Source organism: Pristis pectinata, chromosome 24, assembly GCF_009764475.1.
Source record: "Pristis pectinata isolate sPriPec2 chromosome 24, sPriPec2.1.pri, whole genome shotgun sequence".
NCBI lineage: Eukaryota > Metazoa > Chordata > Chondrichthyes > Rhinopristiformes > Pristidae > Pristis > Pristis pectinata.
In genome coordinates, this window is record NC_067428.1 from 5,474,698 (window position 1) to 5,500,366 (window position 25,669).

At 44.0% G+C, this 25,669-nt stretch overlaps 1 protein-coding gene across 1 annotated transcript in view; it reads left to right on the forward strand.

Annotated features, from left to right (window-relative positions):
- The first annotated feature begins 921 nt into the window (after window positions 1-921).
- LOC127582612 (procathepsin L-like) overlaps window positions 922-25,669 on the forward strand; it is a 33,477-nt gene continuing 8,729 nt past the window's right edge. Inside the window, exons 1-5 of the mRNA XM_052038053.1 lie at window positions 922-1,004; window positions 4,467-4,608; window positions 12,187-12,309; window positions 19,808-19,987; window positions 24,643-24,861. Coding sequence (XP_051894013.1) covers window positions 4,477-4,608; window positions 12,187-12,309; window positions 19,808-19,987; window positions 24,643-24,861 — 654 coding nt within the window. The 5' untranslated portion in view covers window positions 922-1,004; window positions 4,467-4,476. The remainder of the gene's footprint in view (window positions 1,005-4,466; window positions 4,609-12,186; window positions 12,310-19,807; window positions 19,988-24,642; window positions 24,862-25,669) is intronic.

The window sequence follows — 25,669 nt, forward strand, 5'->3', positions numbered from 1 at the left end:
ATTCATTCCCTCCACCATCAGAGCCATCTACCCCATGAAACTGGAGTTACTCACCCAGGCTGCTCTGATAGCACCTCTGAAACCCGGAACTTCTGTCACCGAGAAGATCAAGAGCAGTTGGCTCATGACAACACCACCATCTACAGGTTCCCCTCCTAGTCACACACTGTCCTGCTAAAGGGAGATAGTGAATATGTCCATGATAAACCTGGGCAGTGCAGACAGTTAAATGGAAGTTACCTCGGAAATCTTTCCTTCTCAGTGCTGACAATCTTTCACATGATAACGTTAGGTTCATAATCATTGTACTCAATATGGGGTATGGGGAACCAAGGGTTCTGGGGATTAGGCAGGAAAATGGAATTGAGCACACAGATTCGATCAGCCAAAGTCTTGCTGAATAGCAGGAGAAGGCTGGAGGGGCTGTATGACCGACTCATGTCACTGATGCTGCATAGTCGCAAGTCAATAAAAAGAACACTTCAAACCAGAATTCACTCAAATCTTGAATCCTGCATGACCCCACAGTACAGAAAATGCTGGAAAGGGGTGAGCCCTCTAACATTTATTCTTACTAATCTCCTTGTTCAGTACAGAATACATCAGGAGCACAGCAGGTTCAATGGAAAGACTCTGCAATCATGACTGATACCGAAGCACATCTGTAAGTATGCCCAGTACTGATATCAAAATAAGCATAAAATTAACCAAAGATAAAAATTAAAAGGGAGAATTATATCTCATATTTTTGTTTTGTTTATCTTCAAAAAAGAGGAATTTGATTTTCAAGTATCACTCTGAAAGTCAGGAAATGTGTGATGTTACTTCCGTAGGTTTCCCAATCAGTGGTGTTGCCATGGGAAGTGAGGGCGGATCCTGGGATGCTGCACATGTATTTAACAGGTGCACCCAATGTTCAGTGAAACTTCAAGGGCAAGGTGAGTTTGCTAATTCAAGCCTTCCGTCTTATTCCTTGTGTAGAGTGAACGGGACAGGACTGGAAGGTATGTGATGGAACAGCAGGCGTGGGACGGGACCTGTGCGTATTTTACATTAAGGTCTAGATGGAACAGGGAACAAATTCCTTGGTCTCAGTGTTTTCGGGAGTGTATTACCAGTCACTTATCAACAGGTTAATGAACTTCTGATCCTCAGTATGTTTAGAGTCATGGAATATACAGCACAGAAACAGGTCTTTTAACCCACCGGGTCCGTGGCAACCATCGAGCTCCCATTTACACTCAACCCATTTTATTCTTCCCACATTCCCATCAACTCCCCCCAAGTTCTACCGCACACGTACACTTGGGGCAATTTACAGCGATCAATTAAATTCCAACTCTCACATCTTTGGGTTGAGGGAGGAAACACACGTGATCACCGGGAGAGTGTGAAAACTCCACACAGACAGCAGCTGAAGTGAGGATTGAACCTGGCTCACTGGAGCTGTGAAGTAGGAGATGTACTAACTTTGCCGTCCTAATTCTTAAACATAGGAACTCTCCCTTTAGCCCACCATATCTGCCGACAGTGATGCCAATCGAAACTAATCCCAGCTGCTTGCACTTGCTCCGTACCTCCATTCCCTGACTGTTCATGTGTCTGTCTAAATGCCCCTTAAAAGTTGCTATCATATCTGCTTCTCCCACCTCCCCTGGCAGTGCATTCCTGACACCTACCGATCTCTGTGTAAAAAAACTTGCCTTGCAAATCTTTAGACTTTCACCCTCACCTTCAACCTATGCCCTTTAGTATTTGATCTTTCCACCTTGGGAAAAAGGCATTGGCTTTCTGACTTTTTGTGTCGTTGACTCTCTGTGTCTCCCCTAATTTTATATATTTAACTCAAATTTCCTCTCAGCCTTCAAAGCTCCAGAGAAAACAATCCAAGTTTCTCCTCATACTTTTTCATGGGACAGTTAGCAGTTACGGGACCTCTTCCTGGCCACATTCAGAATGTGGTTGAGGGTTATTTATTTGATATACTTGGGATGAAGATGATTCCAGAGCGGTATTAGGTGGTGCACCAACCCAATGATACAGAACGGGGATGGAATATGACTTAGAGGTATTGTTGTTTACGAGACATTGCTGTCAAATCCTTCTTGGTGATAGAGGTTACAATAACTTTGGTAATTTGTTGCAAGTCCTGGAGATAGATTATCCTGAGCCAAAGTCTAGCAGAGAGTGGAGTGAAACTGAGTCTAGTGGTGAGCAAACTAATCATGTGTAATGTTCCCTTCTTGATGCTGCTGTCTGGGTGCAGCCGCACCATCTAGGGATGTGGTCATTATTCCATTACATTTCATTTGAATCTTGTAAACTTTGGAAAGGATAAGACGGGTCAGAATGTGAGTCATTTGTCTCAAAGTACCCAGCCAGTAGTTGTACCTGTACCTGTGGTGTTGTCATGGTTGGTTCCAGACTCAAAGGTCAATGGTGGACATTGTAAATGGGAGCTTACACAGGAACTTTGTTGTTTATAACAGAGAGACGGCAAAGCTCACCAAAGAGACAACAATATTTATAAAAGAATATGAGCAAAGGGTATCCAGATCAAGGGGTGGTGGCTGATGATAAAGTGTTGCAGTGAATGTATAGCAGGAAAACTTCATTCAGCCCAACTGGCCATGCCAGTGTTGATGCTTCTCATAAGCTCCACCCAATCCTCCACACTTAACCCTGCCAACATTTCCTTCTTTCCTTTTTTGTGTTAACCAGCTTCTGATCCCCTCAAGTCTTCGCCTTTTGGGGAAATAAAGAGTTCAGCCAGTTAATTGTTTCATGTCAGGATAATCTTTCAGTTCTGGCATCATTCAGTAAATTGTTTCTGCATCTTTTTTGGTAATTCTGTAACCTGGGGACCAGAACTCCATGTGTAATCAGTACTGGGGTCCACACAGAAGTCTGACATAAATGCCTTGGCTTTTTAGTCTAATCCTTCAGAAATGAATCCAGATATTTTAGTTTTGTCATGGCCTTACTAACTCATGTTGCAGCTTCCAGTCATTTGTGCATCAGTGCTCTCGGAACCCCTACTCAATTTACGCACATAAAGGAGTATGTGGCTTCCTTGTTCTTCCTAGTAAGTGTGTAACCTCACAGTTATCGAAGCTAAAATCCCTGCCCCAGTAACACACCCAATCAGAAAAGTTACTCATTAACCCCAATTTGGTGTCAGCTTTAACTTTTGAAATTGCTTCCAAAATTTGTAAATAGTAACAAGGAGTGCTCCCATTTCCAATTCTTGTAGAACATCACTTCCCAGTTTGCGTGGCTTCCTTCAATTACTTCTGCTTGATTTCTGTTTTGGGTGTTACCTGTTGATTGTAAGGAAAGCCTAAGGGAGATAAAAGTTGGCAGAGATGAGAAGTTACAAGGATAGAAATAACCATCACCAGTATTATTGCAGAAACATTTACTGAACATACAATACATTTCTGCTTCCACCAAAGGCATTGTAAGCCATTTATTATAAAACAACAGAGAAAGGTTCTTGGCAGTAGAGTACACATATATGCATTATATTACTTCAGACCTATTTTAATTGTTTTTTTTGGATGTTGGCATAGTTTACAGGGCCAGCATTCATTGCCCATCCCTGTTTGCGCTTGAGAAGTTGGTGATGAGCTGCTTTCTTGAATTGCTGCAGTCCTCTAGTAAAGGTACTCCGGTGGTACTGTCGGAGATGGAGACCAGTGACAATACATTTCCAAATCAGGATGGTGCACGACTTGGAGGGAACCTGTAGGTGTCGGCTGTTTCTCTGCACCAGCCACCCTTGCAGGTTTGGGAGGTGCTGTTGGAGTGGCATAAAGGCATTATGGCAGAGGAGGATCTGTAGGTAGGGTGTGCAATTAAAGCAGGGACAATGAGGTGGGGCAAGGCTATAAATAGTTGAATGGCCAACTCCAACTGCTAGTTTCAGTGTGTACCATATGTAAATAATATGTATAATATTGATACAGCTTAGCATATGTGAATGTCAGTGCATGAATAGTGATCAGTACAGTATGATAATTTATTTACTGTGAAATAAAACAATATGTTATGCAAAGTTTGGTGTTCTGATCTGGGCGAATGCTTGAATGGGAAAGTGCTCTGTTTCCACTCACTACAAGTATCACAGTGGATGTTGATACCCCAAGAAGGGTATGCAGGGATTTCCAGATATATAAAATAAGTACTCTTGTTTTTTTACAGCTTATTATTTAGAATAATTGATCTTGTTTTGAATATTATTTAAGCAGAGCTAAAGGGCAGGTAGATATTAATCCAGAAACCATGCTTGGAAAGTATTTTTCAGTTTACTACAGCAAAGATGGAAAAATTTGAGAGTCTTTAGAACAGAATGATATCAGGACCATTGCTTTCCATTCACAGTAACTTTACAAAACAACTACTTTTATCATAATTAATGAACACAGCCCGTTCAAAGTGTAATGCCATTTCATTTGTTTCTTTAGGTTCTGCACAATGAAGTTCTCTTTGTTTCTGGGCTTTGTGGCGGGGTCTATTCTGGTTGTAGCCTCAGACCACAAATTCAGTTCAGCACTGGATGAAGAATGGGAGAACTGGAAACTACAGTACAGCAAGCAGTACTCAGAGGTAAAACAGAATTTGTTCTCAGGCAAAACCTACTGTGACAGTTTATGTCAGGAGTAGGAAGGGCAACCTCAGCAGTCTCTTTCTAACCAGTTTGTCAGTGACCAAGTCATCGATCTGCACTGCCCTTATTTCCCATTTGCCACTGGTCTAACATTCCACTTTCCCATCGCTGCTGATTACCGCAGTGTCAGCCTACCCCAATGTCAGAATAAGCACTCCCAACCAAGCTAATGAATCAAAAAAATCCAACTTGCATGCAATCTTAATTAATGAACATGGTTGTCTCCTAAATGCCTTTAAACACCGTGCAACCCTGGTGGTATGAATAATGGAGGGTTCTACCTGACAGTTGAGGCAGGGGTCACAAAAGTGTTAGAACACAATCTGGAACACACCTGGGTTAAGAAGGGCCAACTGGGTTAGATCTGTGTAAAAAATCTGGACTGCTGGCTGGTAGCAAGAGAATTGTAGGGGTTTGGGTGGAGGGAGGGAGGAGTGGTGGGGTGAAGGAATTGTGTTGGGAAGGGGGTGTGGTTGGGGAAAGGTGATGGTGGTTGTAGTGGTGCTGATGAGCAGGTGTTGTAGTGGGAGTAAGGGTTTCTTGGTGGGAGAGAATGCAGACGGCATTGATGCCATCATGAATGCTGTCAGCATGACTCCTGTGAAGTACCTCAGATGAAGGACGTATTGCTGGAACACATTTGAACACATAACCAAAAACAGAATGACAATAGTCTGAACTTGGACGACAATGTTCAGATATCGGGTGACTTGCCTGTACTGCAATTGAGGCCAAACCTGTGGGTATCAAACAATTCATATGGTTGTGTTAATAAGTGTGTTAATAGAGTAAATGGCAGGAACCTTGGGAGTGTTGACGTACAGAGAGACCTTTGGGTGCAAGTCCATAGCTACCATAAAGTGGCAATATAGGTGGAAAGGGGAGTTAAAAAGGCATTTGGAATGCTTGCCTTTGTAGGCCAGGGCATTGAGAATAAGAGTTGGGGCATTGTGTTGCAGCTGTACTAAGCATTGATTAGAGTGAAAAAACAACAAGCTGCTGGAGGATCTCAGCCGGCCTGGCAGCACCCATGGAGAAAAACTGATAGTCAACGTTTCGGGTCAAGACCCTTCTTCGGGACTGACGATAGGAAAAGGGGAAGCCCAATGTATGGGGGGGGGGAAAACAGAGCAGTGATCGGTGGACAGAAGAAGGGGAGGGGAGGTGGGCACAAGGTGGTGATAGGTAGATGCAGGTAAGCAATAGCGAAAGGCAGATGTGGGAGAGGAGGGGAGAGCAGATCCACCAGGGGAAGGGTCAAAGGTACGAAGGCAGGCAGCATCAGGGGAGGGGAGGAAAAGGAGACGGAGAAGAAAAAAAATTGTCAAGGAGGAAAGAGATAGGCTTGGAAAGGGAAGAAAAGAGGCATGGTTGGGGGGGTTTGTTTACTTAAAGTGGGAGAATTCGATGTTCATGCCATTGGGCTGTAAGGTCCCAAGACGGACAATGAGGTGTTGTTCCTCCAGTTTGCATTTGGACTTATGCTGCCAGTGGAGAATGCCGAGGACTGACATATCAGTAATGGAGTGGGAGGGGAAGTTGAAGTGACTGACAATGGGGAGATGCAGATCGTGGTTACGAACGGAGCACAGGTGTTCTACAAAACGATCACCTAGTCTGCGTTTGGTCTCACCAATGTCGAGGAGGCCACACTTAGAGCACCTAGTGCAGTAGATGATTTTGGGGAGGTGCAGGTAAATCTCTGCCTCACCTGAAAGGACTATTTGGGCCCTGTGATGGAGGTGCCGTAGGGGCAGGTGTTACACCTATGGTGGGACAGTGGAAAGTCCCTGGGGTGGGAGTGGGATGGGTGGGAAGGGAGGAGTGAACTAAGGAGTTGCGGAGAGAGCGGTCCCTGCGAAAGGCTGAAAGGGGTGGGGAGGGGAAGATATGCTTGGTGGTGGGGTCCCATTGGAGTGGGGTTCCTTTTCTCCCTTCTCTACCTCCTTTTCCTCTCCTATCCTCCCCCTATCCCACCTGCCTCCATACCTTTGACCCATCCCCCAGTGGTTCTGCTCTCCCCTCCTCCCCCGCACCTGCCAATCACAATCTCTTACCTGCATCTACCTATCACCACCTTGTGCCCACCCCACCTCTCCTCTTTGGTCCACCTATCACTGCTCTGTTTTCCCCTTTGGGCTTCCCCTTTTCCAGTCTTCAGTCCTGAAGAAGGGTCCTGACCCAAAATGTTGACCGTCTGTTTTTTTCCACGGATGCTGCCTGGCCTGCTGAGTTCCTCCAGTATCTTGTTTTTATTTCATCTAGATTCCAGCATCTGCAGTCCTTTCTTTCTCACACTGATTAAAGTGTTGTGTACAGTTCTGGTCGCCACACTACAGAAAGGATGTGGTTGCAATAGAGAGAGTACAGAAGAGACTCACTTGGATATTGCCTGGAATTGAGGGCTGTAGTTATAAGGACAGATTGGATAGACTGGGTTTATTCTCACAGGAATGTAGGAGGCCCAGGGGGTGACCTTATTGTGGTTTACAAAATTATTAGAGACATAGATAGTTAAAGTATATTTTTTAACAGGGGCAGGCGAGTCCAGAACCAGGGGGCATAGATTTATGGTGAGAGGGGAGAAATTTAATGGAGATCTGAGGGGTAAGTTTTTTCATACAGAGGGTGGTTATATGGTCTGCTAGAGGAGATCGTGAAAGCAGATACTATTACAACTTTTAAAGGGTATTTGGTCAGGTATTTGGAAAGGGCTGGAGGGATACGAGCCTAATACAGTCAAATTGGATTAATGCAGCTCGACAACACGGATTAGGTGGGCTGAAATGGCCCATTTCTTTGTTGTACATTTTTGTGATTTTATGATTCCACCATTGGTGAGTTCCCCACTGTCAACATCCAGTAGACACCATTAACCAGAAACTCAACTGCACCGGTCACATAAATACTGCAACCACAAGAGCAGGTCAGGGGCTGGGTGTTCTGCAGTGAGTGACTCACGGGCTGACACACCAAGACCTTTCTCCACCTACAATGCTCTGGTCAAGAATGTGCCTGGACGAGTTCAGCTCCAACAACACTCAAGAAGTTGACACTATCCAGGATAAAGCAGCCTATTTGATGGGGATTACACTGACTACACCAAACATTCGTTCCCTCCACCACCGGTGCACAGTGGCAACAGTGTGTGGCGTCTAGAAAAAGGAACAGCAGTTACTACTCAGGCTACTCTGACAGCACTTCCCAAACCCACGACCTCTACCATCATAAAGAAGATCAAGGGGAGGAAGTGCATGGGGACACCAACATCACAGGTCCCCCTCCAGGTCACGCACCATCCTTACATGCAAATATGTTTCCAGTCCTTCATCATGACAGGGCCAAAACCATAGAACACCCTGTAAGCAGCACAGTAGAAGCACCTTCACTACAAGGACTGCAGTGGTTCAGGTAGGTGGCTCACCCGCAGCTCCTCAGGGGCGATAAACGCTGCCCTTGCCAGTGGTGACCACGTCCTGAAAAATAAATAAATGAAGCACAAGACATCTTTCACATGTGGTAGCAATCCCCTCTTCAAGCTGTCCCCTACGTTATGTGCAGCTTCAGTACCTGAGTCTGTGGCTGCAGATGTTCTATCAAGTGACAGTGTGAATTCATCAGAAGAGAATGTATGATGAGGGGCAAAGCTGGTTGTGGTATATTCTTCAGTTTCCATCCCACTGCCGATACAGCATCCACATTGGCCAGTCCATTGATAACAGCCTCTGTCTCCTCCATTGGAATAATGTGATGCTGTCTCATCTGTCACCCTCCAGGTAGCTTCCGGTGACTCTGGTTGTCTGCCCTCTTGTCCTGAAAGAGAAAGGGAAATGTATAAGTGAGTGCCATGCACTCCCATTGGGTAATGCAGTTGAATTGCTGGCATTTTGTACAAGCTCTGGGTTTGAGGGTTGCAGCAGCACCAAGACTGTGTGCAAACAGTGGGGCAAATGAGTGTTAGGTAGGTGAGATATGATGGAGCTTGTTTGCAGAAGAGTAGTGAGGATTTGATGTATTGAGATGCTCAGACAACAGGATAAGTCATTCAAGCATGCATTCAATGACATTGGTCACACATTAAAAGCTATTGAATTGTTTGCACCATTGAATGCAACAGCTGTCCCCACACTACATTCTGAGTGTGTGTCTGAGTGACCTCATGACCTGCAGGATCAGCTTCAATAGCAGATGGCCTCCTAGCACCTACCACAGCCCCTTTAAGAGATGCAGGCTAGTCATTCACAAAATTAACCTCCCTGGTGAAGTGATAAGCCAATGAACAGTATTTGGTGCATTGCTTGCTTTGGGCAAAGTGGGAATGGGTAATGTGTATCACAGCCCTCTCCCTGACAATTGTCAGGAACTTTTAAACGATCACCTCTGCCTTTGTTACCTTTCAATTTTATTATTCAAATACCCACCCTGCCAGCTTCCATTGTTTTACCCTGCATAATCTCTAAGAATACACTACCTGTATCCCAGGTCCACCGTTCTGTGCAGTCATCGTCCCAATGTTTGCTGACCCACATTGATTTCCAGTTAAGCAAATTTCAGTTGTAAATTTCTCAGTGATGTTTTAAAATGTCTACAAAGCACAAGCTCTCCAACCTCTAATTATCTCCAGCCCTACACCCTTCTGCACTTCTCCAGTTGTGGTCTCTGAATTACCCAGGAAGTAATTAAACTAGAGTGGCAGGAGTGGCTGATGAGAAATCGGGATAATACGATGAAAACAAGTTTAGTCGTCGGGATAGACAGGAGCACAGCAAAGGGAGACCATTGAAATAAATGCAATTTAAACCAATGCAAGAGGCTTAAACAGGTAAGGCTAATGATCTCAGGGCGCGGATTGGCTCTGGGGACTGGGATATCATAGCTATAACAGAAACATGGCTGAGGGAAGGACAGGACTGGCAGCTGCCTTCTTGGTGAAAGAGGGCATAACAATGGTTCCCAGAGAGGATATTCTTGGGGGATCATCCAGTAGGGTCATATGGGTAGAACTTAGAAACAAGAAGGGGATGGTCACTCTGATGCGATTGAATTATAGGCCCCCCAATGGTCAACGGGAATTGGAGGAGCAGATATGTAGAGAGTTTGCAGCTAGTTGTAAACATAATAGGGTAGTGTTAGTGGGAGAGTTTAACCTCCCTAATATTTACTTGGCCAACCATAGTGTCACAGGCTTGGATGGAGTGAAATTTGTGAAATGTGTCCAAGAAAGCTTCCTTTCTCAATATATAGAGGGACCTACTAGAGAGGGTGCAAAACTGGACCTCCTCCTGGGGAATGAGGTAGGGCAAGAGGAGGAAGTGTCTGCCAGTAGGCACTTTGGGTCCAGTGACCATAATTCTATTAGTTTTAAAATAGTTATGGAGAAGGATATGACCCATTCACAGGTTAGGGTCCTGAACCGGGGCAGAGCAGATTTTGGAGCCATTAGCCAGAATCTTGCAGAGGTTGACTGGGCGAGATTGTTTGCAGGAAAAGGAGCTTCTGCCAAGTGGGAGGCCTTTAACAGTGTGATATCAAGAGTTCTGTGCCTGCATGTTCCTGTTAGGTTGAAGGGTAAGGCTGGCAAGTTTTGGGAACCCTTGTTGACGAGAGAGACTGAGGCCCTGGTTAAGAAAAAGGAGGCATACACTGCACAGGAGCAATTGGGAACTAGTGAATCTCTTGATGACTGCAAGAAGTGCAGGAATGCACTTGAGAGAGAAGTTAGGAGGGCAAAGAGGATATGAGAGGGATCTGGCAGGCAAGGTAGGGCAAAATCCCAAAAGATTCTAAAGGGATATTAAGAATAAAAGGGTGGCATGGCAGAGAATAGGTCCCCTTAAAGATCAGCATGGCCGTCTGTGTGTGGAACCAAAAGAAATGGGAGAGATTTTTATTCAATATTTTTCTTCAGTTTGTACTGTGGAGAAAATGATGGAAGCTAAGGAAATGCGGGAAGTAAGTAGTGATGTCTTGGATCACATACAAATTAGCAGGGAGGAGGTATTAGAGAGTGTAAAGTGCATTAAGATGGATAAATCCCCAGGGCCCGACCTGGTGCATTCTCAGACCTTGTGGGACGCTAGAGAAGAGATTGGGGAGGCCCTTGCAGAGGTTTTTGCTTCATCTCTGGCCACAGGTCAGATTCCGTAGGACTGGAGAGTGGCTAATGTGGTACCATTGTTTAAAAAGGGTAGCAAAAATAAGGCAGGAAACTACAGGGCTGTGAAGCTGGCGTCAGTGGTAGGTAAATTGCTGGAGGGGATTCTGAGGGGCAAGATCTACCAACACTTGGAGAGACAAGGTCTGATTCGGGACAGTCAGCACGGCTTTGTGTGTGGGAAGTCGTGTCTGAGAAATCTCTTGGAGTTCTTCGAAGAGGTAGCCAAGAGAGTAGATGAGGGTAGGGCAGTGGATGTTGAGGGACCTAGGACTCCGAGGGACCTAGGAGTGCAAGTGCGTAGTTCACTGAAAGTGGCATTACCAGTGGATAGGGTGGTGAAGAAGGCATTTGGCATGCTGGCCTTCATCAGTCAGGCCATTGCGTTCAGGAGTTAGGAAGTTATGTTGCACATATATAAGATGTTGGTGAGACCACATTTGGAGTATTGTATACAGTTTTGGTCACCCTGTTAAAGGAAAGATGCTATTAAACTAGAAAGAGTGCAGAAAAGAGTTATCAGGATGATGCCTGGACTTGTAGGGCTGAGTTAAAAGGAGAGGTTGCACAGACCAGGACTTTATTCCCTGGTGACCTGAGAGAGGTATGTGAGATCATGAGGGGCATAGACAGGGTGAAAGTACATAATCTTTTTCCTGGGGAGGGGTGCTAAAAATGAGGGTATAGGTTTGAGATCAGAGGCAAGAGATTTAAAAGGGACATCAGGGGCCGCTTCTTCACGCAAAGGGTGGTACGTATTTGGAATGAGCTGCCAGAAATAGTGGTTGAGGGGGGCATATTAGCAACATTTAAAAGCCACCTAGATAAGTACACGGATAGGAGAGGTTTAGAGGGCTCTGGGCCAAGCGTGGACAGATGGAACTAGCTCGCTGCACAACACAGTGGGCATGGATGAGTTGGGCCAAAGGGGCTGTTTCCATGCTGTAGGACTCTTAATCATCCTAGAATTTACTTACTCCTCCGTTGAAAGATGTATTTTCAGTCGCCATGACCAAAACACTGGAAATTCCTCAGGAGGTACGTCCACCTCTCTAGCTCTCTTTCCTTCTTAAAACCCGGCTCTTGATCATCTGCCCTAATGTTTTCCTGTGTTGCTTCGCATTTTGTTTGATGAAGCTCTTGTGAAGTGACTTGGGTCATTTTGCTGGATTAAATGTGCTATACAAATGCAAGTAGTGTTGACCCAGCATGTGGATTGAGTCCCTCCTCTCAGACAAGGTAGGGGCAATTGAAGCATTGCTGTAAAGTATTAATTCAGTTTTTGCATACAGCCTTTGAAAACTTGTATAATAATGGTAAAGAAAGGTGATAGAGCTTGACTTTGCCTTTATGTCTTTTTCAGGGTGAGGAGATCAACAGGAGAATGATTTGGGAAAGTGCCATGAGTTACATTGAACAGCACAATCGAGAATACTCATTGGGGAAGCACACATTTACTGTGGCAATGAACCAATTTGGAGATCTGGTGTGTACAAGATGCAAAATATGTGTGTCTGTCAGATGCCGGTTACTGAGGTGCTATTACTGAGTGAGCTATGTTCCATTTAGTGGTATCACGTTACAAAGTCCAACCTCTCTTGCCAATGTGTTTCTTTCTTTCTGCTCACCAATGCAGCCAGCATCATGGTGAGCTGCTGCCTCGAGCCTAGTGTCCTCTCTGTGTTTGCCACTGTGAAGTAAAGGAACACGATGGCCACAGCTGCACCAGGCCAAGCAGCACTAAAGAAATAATGACTGTGTATAGGCTGTGCTGCATGCACCAGCCATATCAAACTCTCCTGATCCTCACCCCCTTCACTGAAATAAAATCCAACCAAGCATCGATAATGATTACTTTCATAAGCAGGATGTTGCAAAATTGGAGAGAAGCAAAGTTGAAAACAAAAAAAATAAAATCTAACTGAGAAATATTGGAACGCAGTTCAAAATGTCAACTTCTGTCCTCCAGAGCAATGACTCCAATCCAGAGGCACTCTCTGCCTCAATGTATGAGCTTCAGTGAGGGTGGCCATAGGATTTAACCACAGAGCATCAGAACCAGGCTGATCCTTGTGCCAGTCTGACAAAGAGTCTTTGACCTGGAGAGTTAATTCTGCTTCTCTTTACATAAATGCCGTCTGACCTTCTGAATGTTTCCAGCATTTTCTGTTATTGTTTCTGATCCTTGTGCAACTGCTTTGCATCAGTGCATTAAATTGCAATCAGAAACAGGAATGCTGCCTGACTTTCTTCTCTAAGTCCAAGAGCAGTGAGGCAAAATGTAGACCTCAACTGCAGTCCAGCTGACATCAATTAATTCACATTGGCTGGAAATGAAAGCTGAGACCCTCCTGATCAATGACACTCAGTTTTGCCCCAGATAATTTAGCATCATGGAGTGGCAGCTTTTACCCATTTCCCTTTTACAAGATCACAAGATCACAAGATAAGGGAGCAGAAGCAGGCCATTCGGCCCATCGAGTCTGCTCCAAGGAAAAGGGAAAAAGAAATGGGGTGGGAAAAAAAGAGAGAGAAAAAAAAACTATTCTAATCCCATTTGCCAGCCTTATCCCCATATCCCTTGATACCCTGACTATTTAGATATCTGTCTATCTCCTCCTTGAATACCCCCACTGATCTGGCCTCCACTGCTGTGCGTGGCAAGGAGTTCCACAATTTCACCACCCTCTGGGTAAAGAAACTTCTCCTCATCTCTGTCTTGAAACTGTACCCTCTAATTCTAAGATTGTGCCCTCTGGTCCTGGACACGCCCACCAAGGGAAACAGCCTAGCCACATCTACTCTATCCTTACCTGTCAACATTTTAAATGTCGCTACGAGGTCCCCTCTCATCCTTCTGTACTCCAGCGAGTACAGTCCAAGAGCCGACAAACGCTCATCATACTTAAGCCCTTTCATTCCTGGAATCATTCTCGTAAATCTCCTCTGAACCCTCTCCAACGTCAGCACATCCTTCCTAAGATGCGGGGCCCAAAACTGCGCACAGTATTCCAAATGAGGCCTCACTAGCGCCCCGTAGAGCCTCATCAACACTTCCTTACTTTTATACACTATACCTCTCGAGATGAATGCCAACATAGCATTCGCTTTCTTAACCACCCCAACCTGGTGGTTAACTTTTAAGGTATCTTGTATGAGTACCCCCAAGTCCCTTTGTACTACCACACTATCAATCTTCTCTCCTTCTAGATAATAATCTACCCGCTTATTTCTACTTCCAAAGTGTACAACTGCACATTTCTCAACATTGAATCTCATCTGCCATTTCCTTGCCCATTCTCCTAAACTGTCTAGGTCCCTCTGCATTCTTTCTATTTCCTCTATGCTCCCTACTCCTCCACTTATCTTGGTGTCATCCGCAAACTTAGCCACACAACCATTTATTCCATCATCCAAATCATTGATGTACAAGGTAAAAAGGAGAGGCCCCAACACCGACCCTTGCGGCACACCACTAGTAACCGGTAACCAACCAGAACGAGATCCTTTTATTTCCACCCTTTGCTTCCTGCCAACCAGCCAATTCTCCACCCATTTTGCTACCCTGCCCATAATTCCATGACCTCTCATCTTATTAATCAGTCTCTTGTGAGGCACCTTATCGAAGGCCTTTTGAAAGTCTAAATACACAACATCTACCGCCTCTCCCTTATCCACCCTACCTGTGATTTCTTCAAAAAACTCCAATAGGTTGGTCAGACAGGACCTCCCCTTCACAAAACCATGTTGACTAGGTCCTATCTTGCCTTGCGCCTCTAGGTATTCGGTAACCTCCTCCTTGAGGATAGACTCCAATAATTTTCCCACCACTGACGTCAGACTAATAGGTCTGTAATTGCCTTTGTGCTGCCTCCCACCTTTCTTATACAACGGAACTACATTCGCTACCCTCCAGTCCTCCGGAACCATGCCAGAATCTATCGATTCCTGAAAAATAATCGCCAACGCCTCCGCTATCTCCACAGCCACCTCCTTCAGAACCCGGGGATGCACCTCATCCGGTCCGGGAGACTTATCAGCCTTAAGCCCCTTTAGTTTTCCAAGCACCTTCTCCCTATTAATCTCAATTGAACTCAGCTCCAATTCGTGAGACTCCTGACTAATGGGCACATTGCTTATGTCCTCCACGGTGAAGACCGATGCAAAATATTCATTCAATTCCCTTGCCATCTCACTATCATCCATTATAATACCTCCTGCACCGTTATCAATTGGTCCTATGTCAACCCGTGTCTCTCTTTTATTCCTTATGTATTTAAAAAAACTCTTAGAATCCTTCCGAATGTTGTCCGCCAGCTTCCTTTCGTAACTCATCTTTGCTTTCCTAATGACCTTCTTAGTTTCTCTCTGCAGATTTTTAAAATCGTTCCAATCTTCTGTTTTCCCACTAATTTTTGCTACTTTGTACGCCGCCCCTTTTGCTTTTATTTTATCCTTCACCTCCCTCGTTATCCACATCTGTGCCTTTTTTCCATTCAAAACCTTCTTTTTTCTTGGAATATATCTGTCCTGCATTGTCCTTATTTCCTGTAGAAATTTCTTCCATTTTTCCTCTGCCGTCCCTCCAGCTAACTTACTCCTCCAATCAATTTGGGCCAACTCATCTCTCATACCTTTGTAATTTCCCTTATTCCACTGAAATATCGATACACCAGTTATCAGCTTCTCCTTCTCAAACTTGAAACTAAACTCAATCATATTGTGATCACTTGTTCCCAGTGGTTCCTTTACCTTTAGTTCCCTAATCACCTCGGGTTCACTACACAGCACCCAATCCAAAACAGCCGATCCCCTGGTGGGCTCCTCAATAAGTTGCTCCAGAAAAACATCCCTTAGACATTCCACAAACTCACTCTCCTGAGTACTACCGCCTTGCTGCATTTCCCAGTCCACCTTCATGTTAAAATCCCCCATAATTATCTTCACATTGTCACTCTGACATGCTTTTTCTATCTCAATCTGCAACTTATGGTCCACTTCCTGACTGCTGTTCGGGGGCCTATATATGACTGCTATTATTGTTCTTTTACCCTTGCTATTTCTCAGCTCCACCCATAAGGATTCCACCTCCTCTGACCCAATGTCCTTCCTTTCTATTGATTTTATATCGCTACTAACCATCATGGCCACACCTCCCCCTCTGCCTACCCTCCTATCCTTCCTATATACTGTATACCCCTTGACATTCAGTTCCCAATCACATCCATCATGAAGCCACGACTCAGTGATTGCAACGATGTCATATTTATTAACCTGTAGTTGTGCCACTAGGTCATCTACTTTATTCCTGATGCTACGTGCATTTAAATATAGTATGTTTAGACTGGTATCTGCTATTGATTTTATTGTACCTCTATTGATCAGCAGATTATCCTGACTTTCTACCTGTCCATCCTTCTTACTATCTTCGCTACCTACTATCTTAGACATGTTCGTGTAGACCTCATCCCCTATCCTAACATTCGGTATCCGAACATCCTCATCCCCGATCCTAACATTCTGTATCCTAACATCCGGATTTGTTGTACTTCTATTATTCAGTAAATTATCCTGACTTATCACCTGCCTGTCATTCTTGCCATCCTCAATGGATTCGTTTCTATACACTTTCTCCCTCACCTTAGCATCTTGTAACCTAGCATCCTGGTTACCATCCCCCTGCCAGATCAGTTTAAACCCTCCCCTACAACTAAATTAAACATTCCCGCCAGGATATTGGACCCTTTGGAGTTTAGATGCAACCCATCCTTAGCAAATATGTCTTGCCTCCCCCAAAAAAGGTCCCAGGTATCCAAGAATCTGAAGCCCTGCCCCTTGCACCAGTCACTCAGCCACGCATTTAACTGCCAGAGCTTTCTATTCTTCCTGTCATTGATACGCGACACGGGTAGTAGTCCTGAGATTACTACCCTTGAGGTCCTACTTTTCAACCTTCTCCCTAATGCCTTGTATTCCTCCTTCAGGACCTCTTCTCTTTTCCTACCTACATCATTGGTACCTACATGTACCAAGATTTCTGGCTGCTCACCCTCCCCCCTCAGAATATTCTCGACACGGTCTGTGATATCCCGTACCCTGGCACCAGGGAGGCAACACACCATCCGAGACTCATTATCGCTATCGCAGAATCTCCTATCCGTACCCCTTACTATCGAATCCCCAATAACCACTGCATGTCTCTTCCTCTGCTGGACCACAGTATCAGACACGGTGCCAAGGTCCTGGCTGCTGAGGTCTTCCTCTATGAAGTCATCCTCTCCAACCGAATCTAAAATGAGATATCGGTTTTTGAGGGGGACTGCCACTGAGGTGCTGTCTACATAATCTTTATAACTCCTGTCTATCTCCTGCTCGCTCTCCCTAACCAACCGAAGGTCATCCAGCTGCTGCTCCAGACCCTCAATCCGTTCCTTGAGGAGCCGCATCTCGGTGCACTTTGCGCAGATGTAGTTATCAGGGAGTCTGGTCGTCTCCCAGGGGCCCCACATCTGACACTCCAAACACAACACTAATCCCAGATGCATACTGCTGAATATCACTGAGCTCAACACTAAACTAAACTAATAACTCACCCCTCTCTATAATCTCGCCTCTTTCCCGCTCTCGCCGAAGCCCGTTGAGCCAAAGCCGAACCCACTCTGCTCCCTCTCACTCAGCTGCCCGCTCCGACGCTGCCCGCTAGATATGCTCGTCTGCTTTTTAAATCGCCCGCGCGCTTCCGGGTGACGTCACGCGCCTGCGCAGTCACTCGCCGCTGTCCCGAACGCTAGAAAGAGAAAAAAAGCGCTCTGTGAGGTTATATTCACAATGGAAGATGGTTTCTATATTCACAAAAACAGCTGGTTTCAGATTAAATAAGTTGCATGAATAATAATGGCTCCAATTTTGAGTATCATGCAATGGCCTTTTTGTATTTTTCAACTTAAACATAACACCCTTTATATCTGATTCCGAAGAAATATGGTTTAGAATTTGTTTACAAAAAACAAAACATTGATGTAAAAAATAACATTAAGACATTTGCCAGTTGAGTTAACTTCAACCATTAATAAGGATGGACTTCCCATCATGATGTACTGCAGCACTGTTTTCCTGGAGTCTAGCGCACCTAATTAGGCTAAATAAGTGTCATCATGCCCAGGACTTATTTCTGGCAGGATCTTCAGCTACTTTGGTTGGGACCACAGCTGCTCTGTTCCCTCACAGAAAAAAAAAGCATTTAATAATGCCAAAGGTTCAAACTGAGCATTATTTAAAAGGTTAGACACATCTTTCTTTTAGCCATTGACTAAGTGCTGCCAAACAAACCTCACACAGGCTAACCCAACCCAGTGTCCAAATCAGCACTACCTTACCCCATCCACCCACTCAGTGATTTTAGCAGGGTGAACCTTGAAATTAAGTGGCCAGAAGAGAAGGAGATGTTGCTGAAACAGAAATGGTACCATGTCCAGCAGATCAGAACCAAGTATAGACGAGTAAAAGAACAAGGAGAAAGACACCTAAGACAGGAGGAGGCACTCATGGCAGGAATGTGCCAGAGAAGAGTCAGTAAGGGCAGGAGTGCCCTCTGTGAACGTCTGCACTTTGGAAACCTTGAACTGTGGCCAAATGCCCCTTCCAGGTGTAAATGCTGAGGTCACACCAAAAATGAAAGCTTCCCCACTTTGCTGCTGGGGCTACTCCTGATAACTGCATCGCAGCGATAAGCAGCAAAGTGTTTCAGCAGAGGCTAGCCTGTAAGGAATCTGAGGCAGGGTTTCTGAGAGTAAATGTGACCCGGACTTTACTGCAAGAACAGTCACGTGTTTGGCTGCCAGGAATATCTCAAAGTGCTGTCTGTAAGGAGTTTGTACGTTCTTCCCATGTATGTGTGGGTTTCCTCTGGGTGCTCCGGTTTCCTCCCACATTCCAAAGACGTACAGGTTAGGAAATTGTGGGCATGCTATGTTGGCGCTGGAAGCATGGTGACACTTGTGGGCTGCCCCCAGAACACCCTATGCAAAAGATGCATTTCACTATGTGTTTCAATGTACCTGTGACTAATAAAGAAGTCTTATCAAGTAGCAAACAAATACAAGTACCTGCATTGCTCTCAAAGTCTAGGTGAGGGTCACCCTCTCAGAAATCTTGCTTCAGAATCCCTGCAGGCTGTCCCTTCTGAGATGAGCTACATTATGTCTTTTTGGTGCTGACAGCTACTTTGCAGGGGACAAGATTAGCTCCACTGAGAAAGTGAGAAATCTTTCTGATAAATGCAGCTATAACATGCACATCTGGAGGTGGCATTTGACTGTGGTCCAGGTCTTCTAAAAGTGCAGGCCTTCAAAGAAGGCACATTTGCTTACAGTCTCCTCCCTAGTAACTTCCTGCCATAAGTGCCCTTTCTGCAAGGAAGCTCTTTCCTGTACAAACAGTTCTTCATCAGCATGGGTTGGTTCCTCTCTCCACACCACACCCCACCTGCCCCAGGCAACTTTGCCAGCCACTTCTCCCATTATTATAGCTCACATTTATGTTTTGCCAATTCTCCCCAGCAGCTGTTTGAGTGTGGCTGTATCGTGGCATGGGACATGAAGAGCAACCCTTTGATTCCAGAATAACCCTCCGATGCCCACTGCTCCTGAAGGTGTTACGTGAGGGAGCTTGTTTGCACCATTTTGGAAATGTTGCTGACAGATTTCACATTTTATTGAGACTGTTTTAGGGGAATCATGATTGCTGTTTTAACATCATAAAGATGATACAGACAAATGTAGCTATAAACACTTCAGATTGTGCTAGCTCGAAAAACCTGATTTCATCAAAAGGTAAGGAAGAGGGTGCTTGATATTCTCATCTCTCCTGATATTGTAAATGAAACACTGGTGCATTGTAACCCCAGGAGGTTCCCTATCCTCCTCCTGCGTATTCCCCATGGACTGTCACTACATTAATAAATGTACATGTAATTGTCTTTCTAGACCAATGAAGAGTTCAATACACTCATGAATGGATTCCGCATGAATGAAGCTGAAAACTCAACTGAGGAAGAAGCTGAAGAATATGATGGGCTTGATGATGATGATAATGAAGGTGGTTTCGAGTCGTCAGGTACTGTTGACTGGAGGACAAAGGGTTTGGTTACACCAGTGAAGAACCAGGTAAAAACTGGTTTGTATCATTTTGGAAATGTTGCCGTGCTAACATTCAGTGCTAATTAAGATGTTCTGTTGACGTCTTTTAGGAACTAATGAGTTTTATTTGTCTGAAAGTGCTGCCCCCTACTTGCTTGATAATGCTGCTGATGTCTTCTGAGTTCAGCCACACATGTGGAGTCATGCACTACAAGGCAAAATTCATCCTCAGTCCCACACAGTCAATAGGTAGTAGAGTGGCATATGCATAGCATCCCTTGCTTCCCGAAATCCAGTTCTATGGAAGACACAGAAGCTGAGTGTCAGAAGTGGACTACAACATGCATACAGCGTTTATTTTGTTGTTGGTTTTGCACACATGTGAGTTATGTTCTTTTAATTTAAGTTTATGTTACCTTATGTTTGGTCCTGACGTAATGTTGACACTGCTGCTTCAAAAAGCTAATTTTCCTGGCATTTATATCCTTTATGTTTATGACAACAATGAACTTGAACTTGAATGCTACGTTATAAACGTGGGGCCTGTGACTGAGGATGAATTTCATTGCTGTTGACTGCTTTAGGTTCATCCTTTGCAGAAAGAGGCTATGGGTAATTTATTCCAAAAGATACTTTTTCTTTTGCAGGGCGGTACAGATTTTACTATACAATGTACAAGTAGAAATAAAACAAATTAAATCGATCTTCAGGTAAAACCTGGTTAAACTGAACATCAACAATGTTATGAGGTACACCCTTGACAGGTCCAATATTTATATTCCTTCATTCTATCCTTGCCGCACCTGAAATCTGTAATATAAAATACATTCAGTATTACTTACCTGAGCCCCTTCTGCATCTGGGTAAGTTTAAGTTGGTGGCAACAGCAGTAAAGAAGGGAACATTTTTGGATGTTGTATTGACTTTCATTGAGCCATAGATTCGTACAGCACAGAAACAGGCCCTTCAGTCCACAATGTCCATGCTGCCACTACACTAATTCTGTTTCACTGCATTAGGTCCATAACCTTCTATACCTTGGTGAGTCAAGTACTTGTTTAGCTGTTTCTTAAATGTTGTGACAGTATCTGCCTCCACCATCCCTTCAAGCAGTGTGTTCCAGACTCCAACCACCCTCTGAGTGAAAACAAATTCGCCCTCAGATCCCCTCTTAAACCTCCCTCTCACCTTAAACCTAAGGCCTCTTGTCTTAGACACTCCCACTGTGGGAAAAAGATTTCTCGTACCTGCTCTATCTATCCCTTTCGCATTCTATACCTCTATCAGGGCAAAAAAAGACTTGCTTTATCACTGAAATGCTGCAATCCAGGCAACATCCTTGTGAATCCCCTTTCCGCTCTCTCTAGTGCAATCACATTCTACCTATAGTGGGGTATCCAGAACTACATAAAGCTGTAATGTGACATTCTAGTGCTTTTATTATTTGCCACAACCAATGAAAGCAATCATCTCATATGTCTTCTTCCCCACCTTATCCCCTGTGATCTGTGCCACTTTCAGGGATTTATGGACGTCCCAAGCTCCGTCTGTTTAACAACACTCCCTAGGGCTCTGCCATTTACTGTACACATCCTAACCTTACTTGCCTTCCCAAAGTGCATCACCTCACATTTTACAGGATTAAATTCCATTCACCATTATTCCACCCAACTTTCTTGCTGATCTATATCATGCTGTAGGCTTAAACAACCATCCTTGCTATCAACACCACCATGAATTTTCGTATCATCTGCAAACCTACTAATCATAACTCGTACATTCACATCCAAGTTGTTAATGTATAAACATGAAAGGTCTCAGCACCAATCCTTATGGTAAACCACTGGTCACAGACTTCCAATCAGAAAAGCAACCCTCCACCACCACCCTCTGTCTCGTATTCGCAAGCCAATTGTGGATCCTAGAAGGCACTTGATTAAGCCTCTCACAGGGACTGTTACCTAGACCTGGAGCTCAGAAATTGTACTTATTAATCTGTTTCAGAAATTAATTAAGCAGCAGGAGACAGAGAATATGAATAATGGGCAAGTACTCACATTGGCAGGATGTAACTTGTGAATTCACATAAGGATCTGTATGGGGCCATCAACTATTCACAATATTTTTAAATGACTTAGAGAATGTGATAGAAAACCACATAATCTGGATGAAAGTATTAAGCTCCAAAGCTTAAATAGATTAATTAGCAAAAATTGTCAAATTGATTTCAGTGTAGGCATACAGTCTGTGAGATTATCCACTTTGAATCTAAGAAGGTTACAAGAGCATGTTCCAAATGGTGAAAGTTCAAGTAGAAGGATCCATGTACATGAAGTGTTAAAGAAAATGATTAAAGAAGGCTGAAGAATGCTGATCTTTATTACTGGAGGGCTATGAAAAAAGAGAGTGGGAGTTATCCTACAGCAATACAATGTCTGGGTTAGGTCACCACATCTTTGTAAAGATATATTTGCCTTGGATAGAGCCCAGCATAAATTTACCAGAATGTCATCAGGAATTCAGTGGTTAAATTAGGGTAAGAATTTATGGTTGAATTTCCTGGAACTCAGAAGATTAAGGGAGTGATTTGACTGAAGGTTACGAAGTATTAGGGGAAAGGTACTGATAGAAACATGATCTAAAAAGCAGAATTGAAACTTTCAAGAGTTAGGAATCCATTGTACATACAGTTGGGAGCAGAAATTTGAATCCTCTTCCACAAAATGCCAAAATGACTCAGGTGAGTTGCTAATTGTAAATTTGTGATTGGTAGGTTTTTCTAAAATAAAGGTGTCAAGTAATGCGGCACAGGGAGCTAGATCACATGATCTCAATGAATGACAGGATAGCCTGGTCTTGTTCCTATGTTCTTAAAATAGCCATTTCCTGATCCTAAACTTGTGTTCAATGATTTCTAGCTATCCCATACACAATTTATTTTGATGCCTAACCTAGGAGTACTGTACATTATTCATAGACTAAAGCTCACCCAATCTAAATATATGCCATATAGTTTAGTTCTTCACTCCTTGCTTGTTCAGCAAGCAAAGTCAATTTACTCAAAGCAGAATTGATAGAGAGAGCGGAAGAAACAGAACTTATGGCAGAAAACTGAGCAACTTCCCCCAGTAAAAGCAGCGTGATTTCCGCAGAAAAAAATGTCGCAAATGGAGGATAGCTGTACACAAATGATGCATGTGCACTACAATAGTGTGGTCATCAGGATGAATGATTAAATAAATTAACCAATCATTCCCTCTCTTGTCTAGAAATTGTATTGTCGTTGGAAGCAACCTTTCCAATTCAATATTTTTATTCCACAAGTAAAGCACAATTTTCCTTCACAGCCTCACAGTCCATACCTACAACATGGCTTAATCTATGTCCTCAATCTTGACATTTTTTAACAGGGCCAAGGGGTGGGACAGTATGTAGAGCTGCTGCCTCACAGCACCAGAGACCTGGATTCAATCCTGACCTCGGGTGCTGTCTGTGTGGAGTTTTCACCCTCTCCCTGTGACTGCAGGTTTTAGATTAATTGGCCACTGTAAATTGCCCTGATGTGGAGATGAATGGTAGAATCAGGGAGGAGCTGATGAGAACGTGGGTAGAATTAAGAACGGGATTTCTGTGGGATTAATGTATGTGGGTGGTTGATGGTTAGTGCAGGCTCAGTGGGCCCAAACTGCTGTCTTTGTGTTTTATGTCTCTATGACTCTAACATTTTTGTGCTCTGCATGATGGAATTTTATCAAAAAATCCAACCATTAAATGTAATTGTGCACTTAGCATGTTGATAGCATGCTTCTACATTTTCGTTCTGGGTCCTCTATACAAGTGAGATGCATGTGCACAGAGGTTACTGGACAATGGCCGTGACCTCAAAGGGCATGTGACGCATGTTATGATATCACTTGCATAAACTTTTCTGTGTGCCCAGGACTCAGGTCAGAAGGGCAGAGGCCTGTTTTGATCTAATTAAGGGTTAACTGGGCTGCTGCCTGGTCATTGGCTCAGTCATCTTCCAGACTGATGAACCCCCACCAACTCTCCCAAAGGCCCAACCTCTTAACCCATCACCTCCACCAAACCCAGTCCAATGCTTCCCATGACACTATCTCTATCATCCCATGCCCTCTGTTCCATCACATCCTCTCTCTACCTCATCAATTTTGTCTCCACCCTGTGATCTTCTCCCTTATTGTTCAATTCATGCAGAAACATCTAAAAGAGAAAGTTATCCATCAGTTAGTCTTAATGACACATTGCTGACTGACATTCTCATCTCCTACCCCAATCGATCGTGGCTTTTTGGGCATTTTTTTGGATTCTGGTATAATGTTTATCAAGAATTGAGTTGATATGGTCCAATTTTTCCTCTGATCCTCTTTACTAGCAGAGAGAATTGGAAGTCCAGAAGCATGCTAACCTACAGTGACCTTGGTCTGATGCCTAAAATATTTTGCTCAAATTCTTCTGTATCAATCACATCTCAGCCCTAAAAAACAAGGGCAGAAGCAGCTGATAATGCTCATAATCTCAGGAATACATGCTCACATATATTTCCCAAAAGAAGGTGGACTCATTTGTCCAGTGTAGATCTGTACTCCATCTCAGTAGAGATGAAAATGATGAGGTTTACATTGGATTGCTTTCAGTGTGACTGTGTTTCGGATTGCTAGGGACAATGTGGCTCCTGCTGGGCCTTCAGTGCAACCGGAGCCCTCGAGGGACAGTGGAAGAAGAAAAAAAATCAACTTATTTCTCTGAGTGAACAGAACCTTCTGGATTGTGACTATAATTCTTATGGATGCCGCGGTGGATATATGGACAGTGCCTTCGCGTGTGTAAAGAGACTCCATGGCATAAACTCTGAAAGTACTTATCCCTACACTGCACAGGTAAGTCTCTTTTCAATATGTATTTAATTTGCCCAGGTTCATTCATGGTGTTAGATGGCAAAACATAACATGTCCAAATGGTATGTCTTCTCCGTTCAGGTACATTACTTGGTTTAGGAGATGACAGCATTTTGATTTTACTTATTCATGGGAATGCGGAGGTCTCTGCCAATGTCGGCATTTATTGTCCTTCTCTCATTGCCCCTGAAATGAGAAGGCAGTCGTGAATCAACCACACTGGTGGATCTGAAGTCACATACAGCCTTTGCTGGGTAAGGATGGGAGATTTCCTTCCCTGAAGAATATTAAAACCAGCTGTATTTTTACAGTAGTTCTATAGGTTCATGACTATTGAAATGGAAGTAAGATTGCGGATTTGTTTAATTAATTGAATTTTAAGATCCCCAGCTGCTATGGTGGGATTTCAACTCAGGTCTTTGGATCAACAGCCCAATCCTCTGGCTGCTTGTCTAAGAATATAACCACCCCGCTACCACATCCCTTGCCTTGTGATGCTGGGTGTTGGTGTGTCAGTCACCCGAGTCAACACATTGTGCTTGCTCTGTATTTGACTTCTGGAATTTTAATCATCTACCAACCAGCACATCTTTGGGATGTGGAAGGAAACTAGAGAACCCAGGGTAAATTCAAGAGGTCACAGGGAGAACACGGAGACTCCACACAGACAACACCAGAAGTCAGGACCAAACTCGGGTTGCTGGAGCTGTATGGTGGCAGCACCAACTGCTGTGCTACTGTTTAAGCACAAAATGGTTTAAATTTGGGGTGCAGCCGATAAAAAGGCATT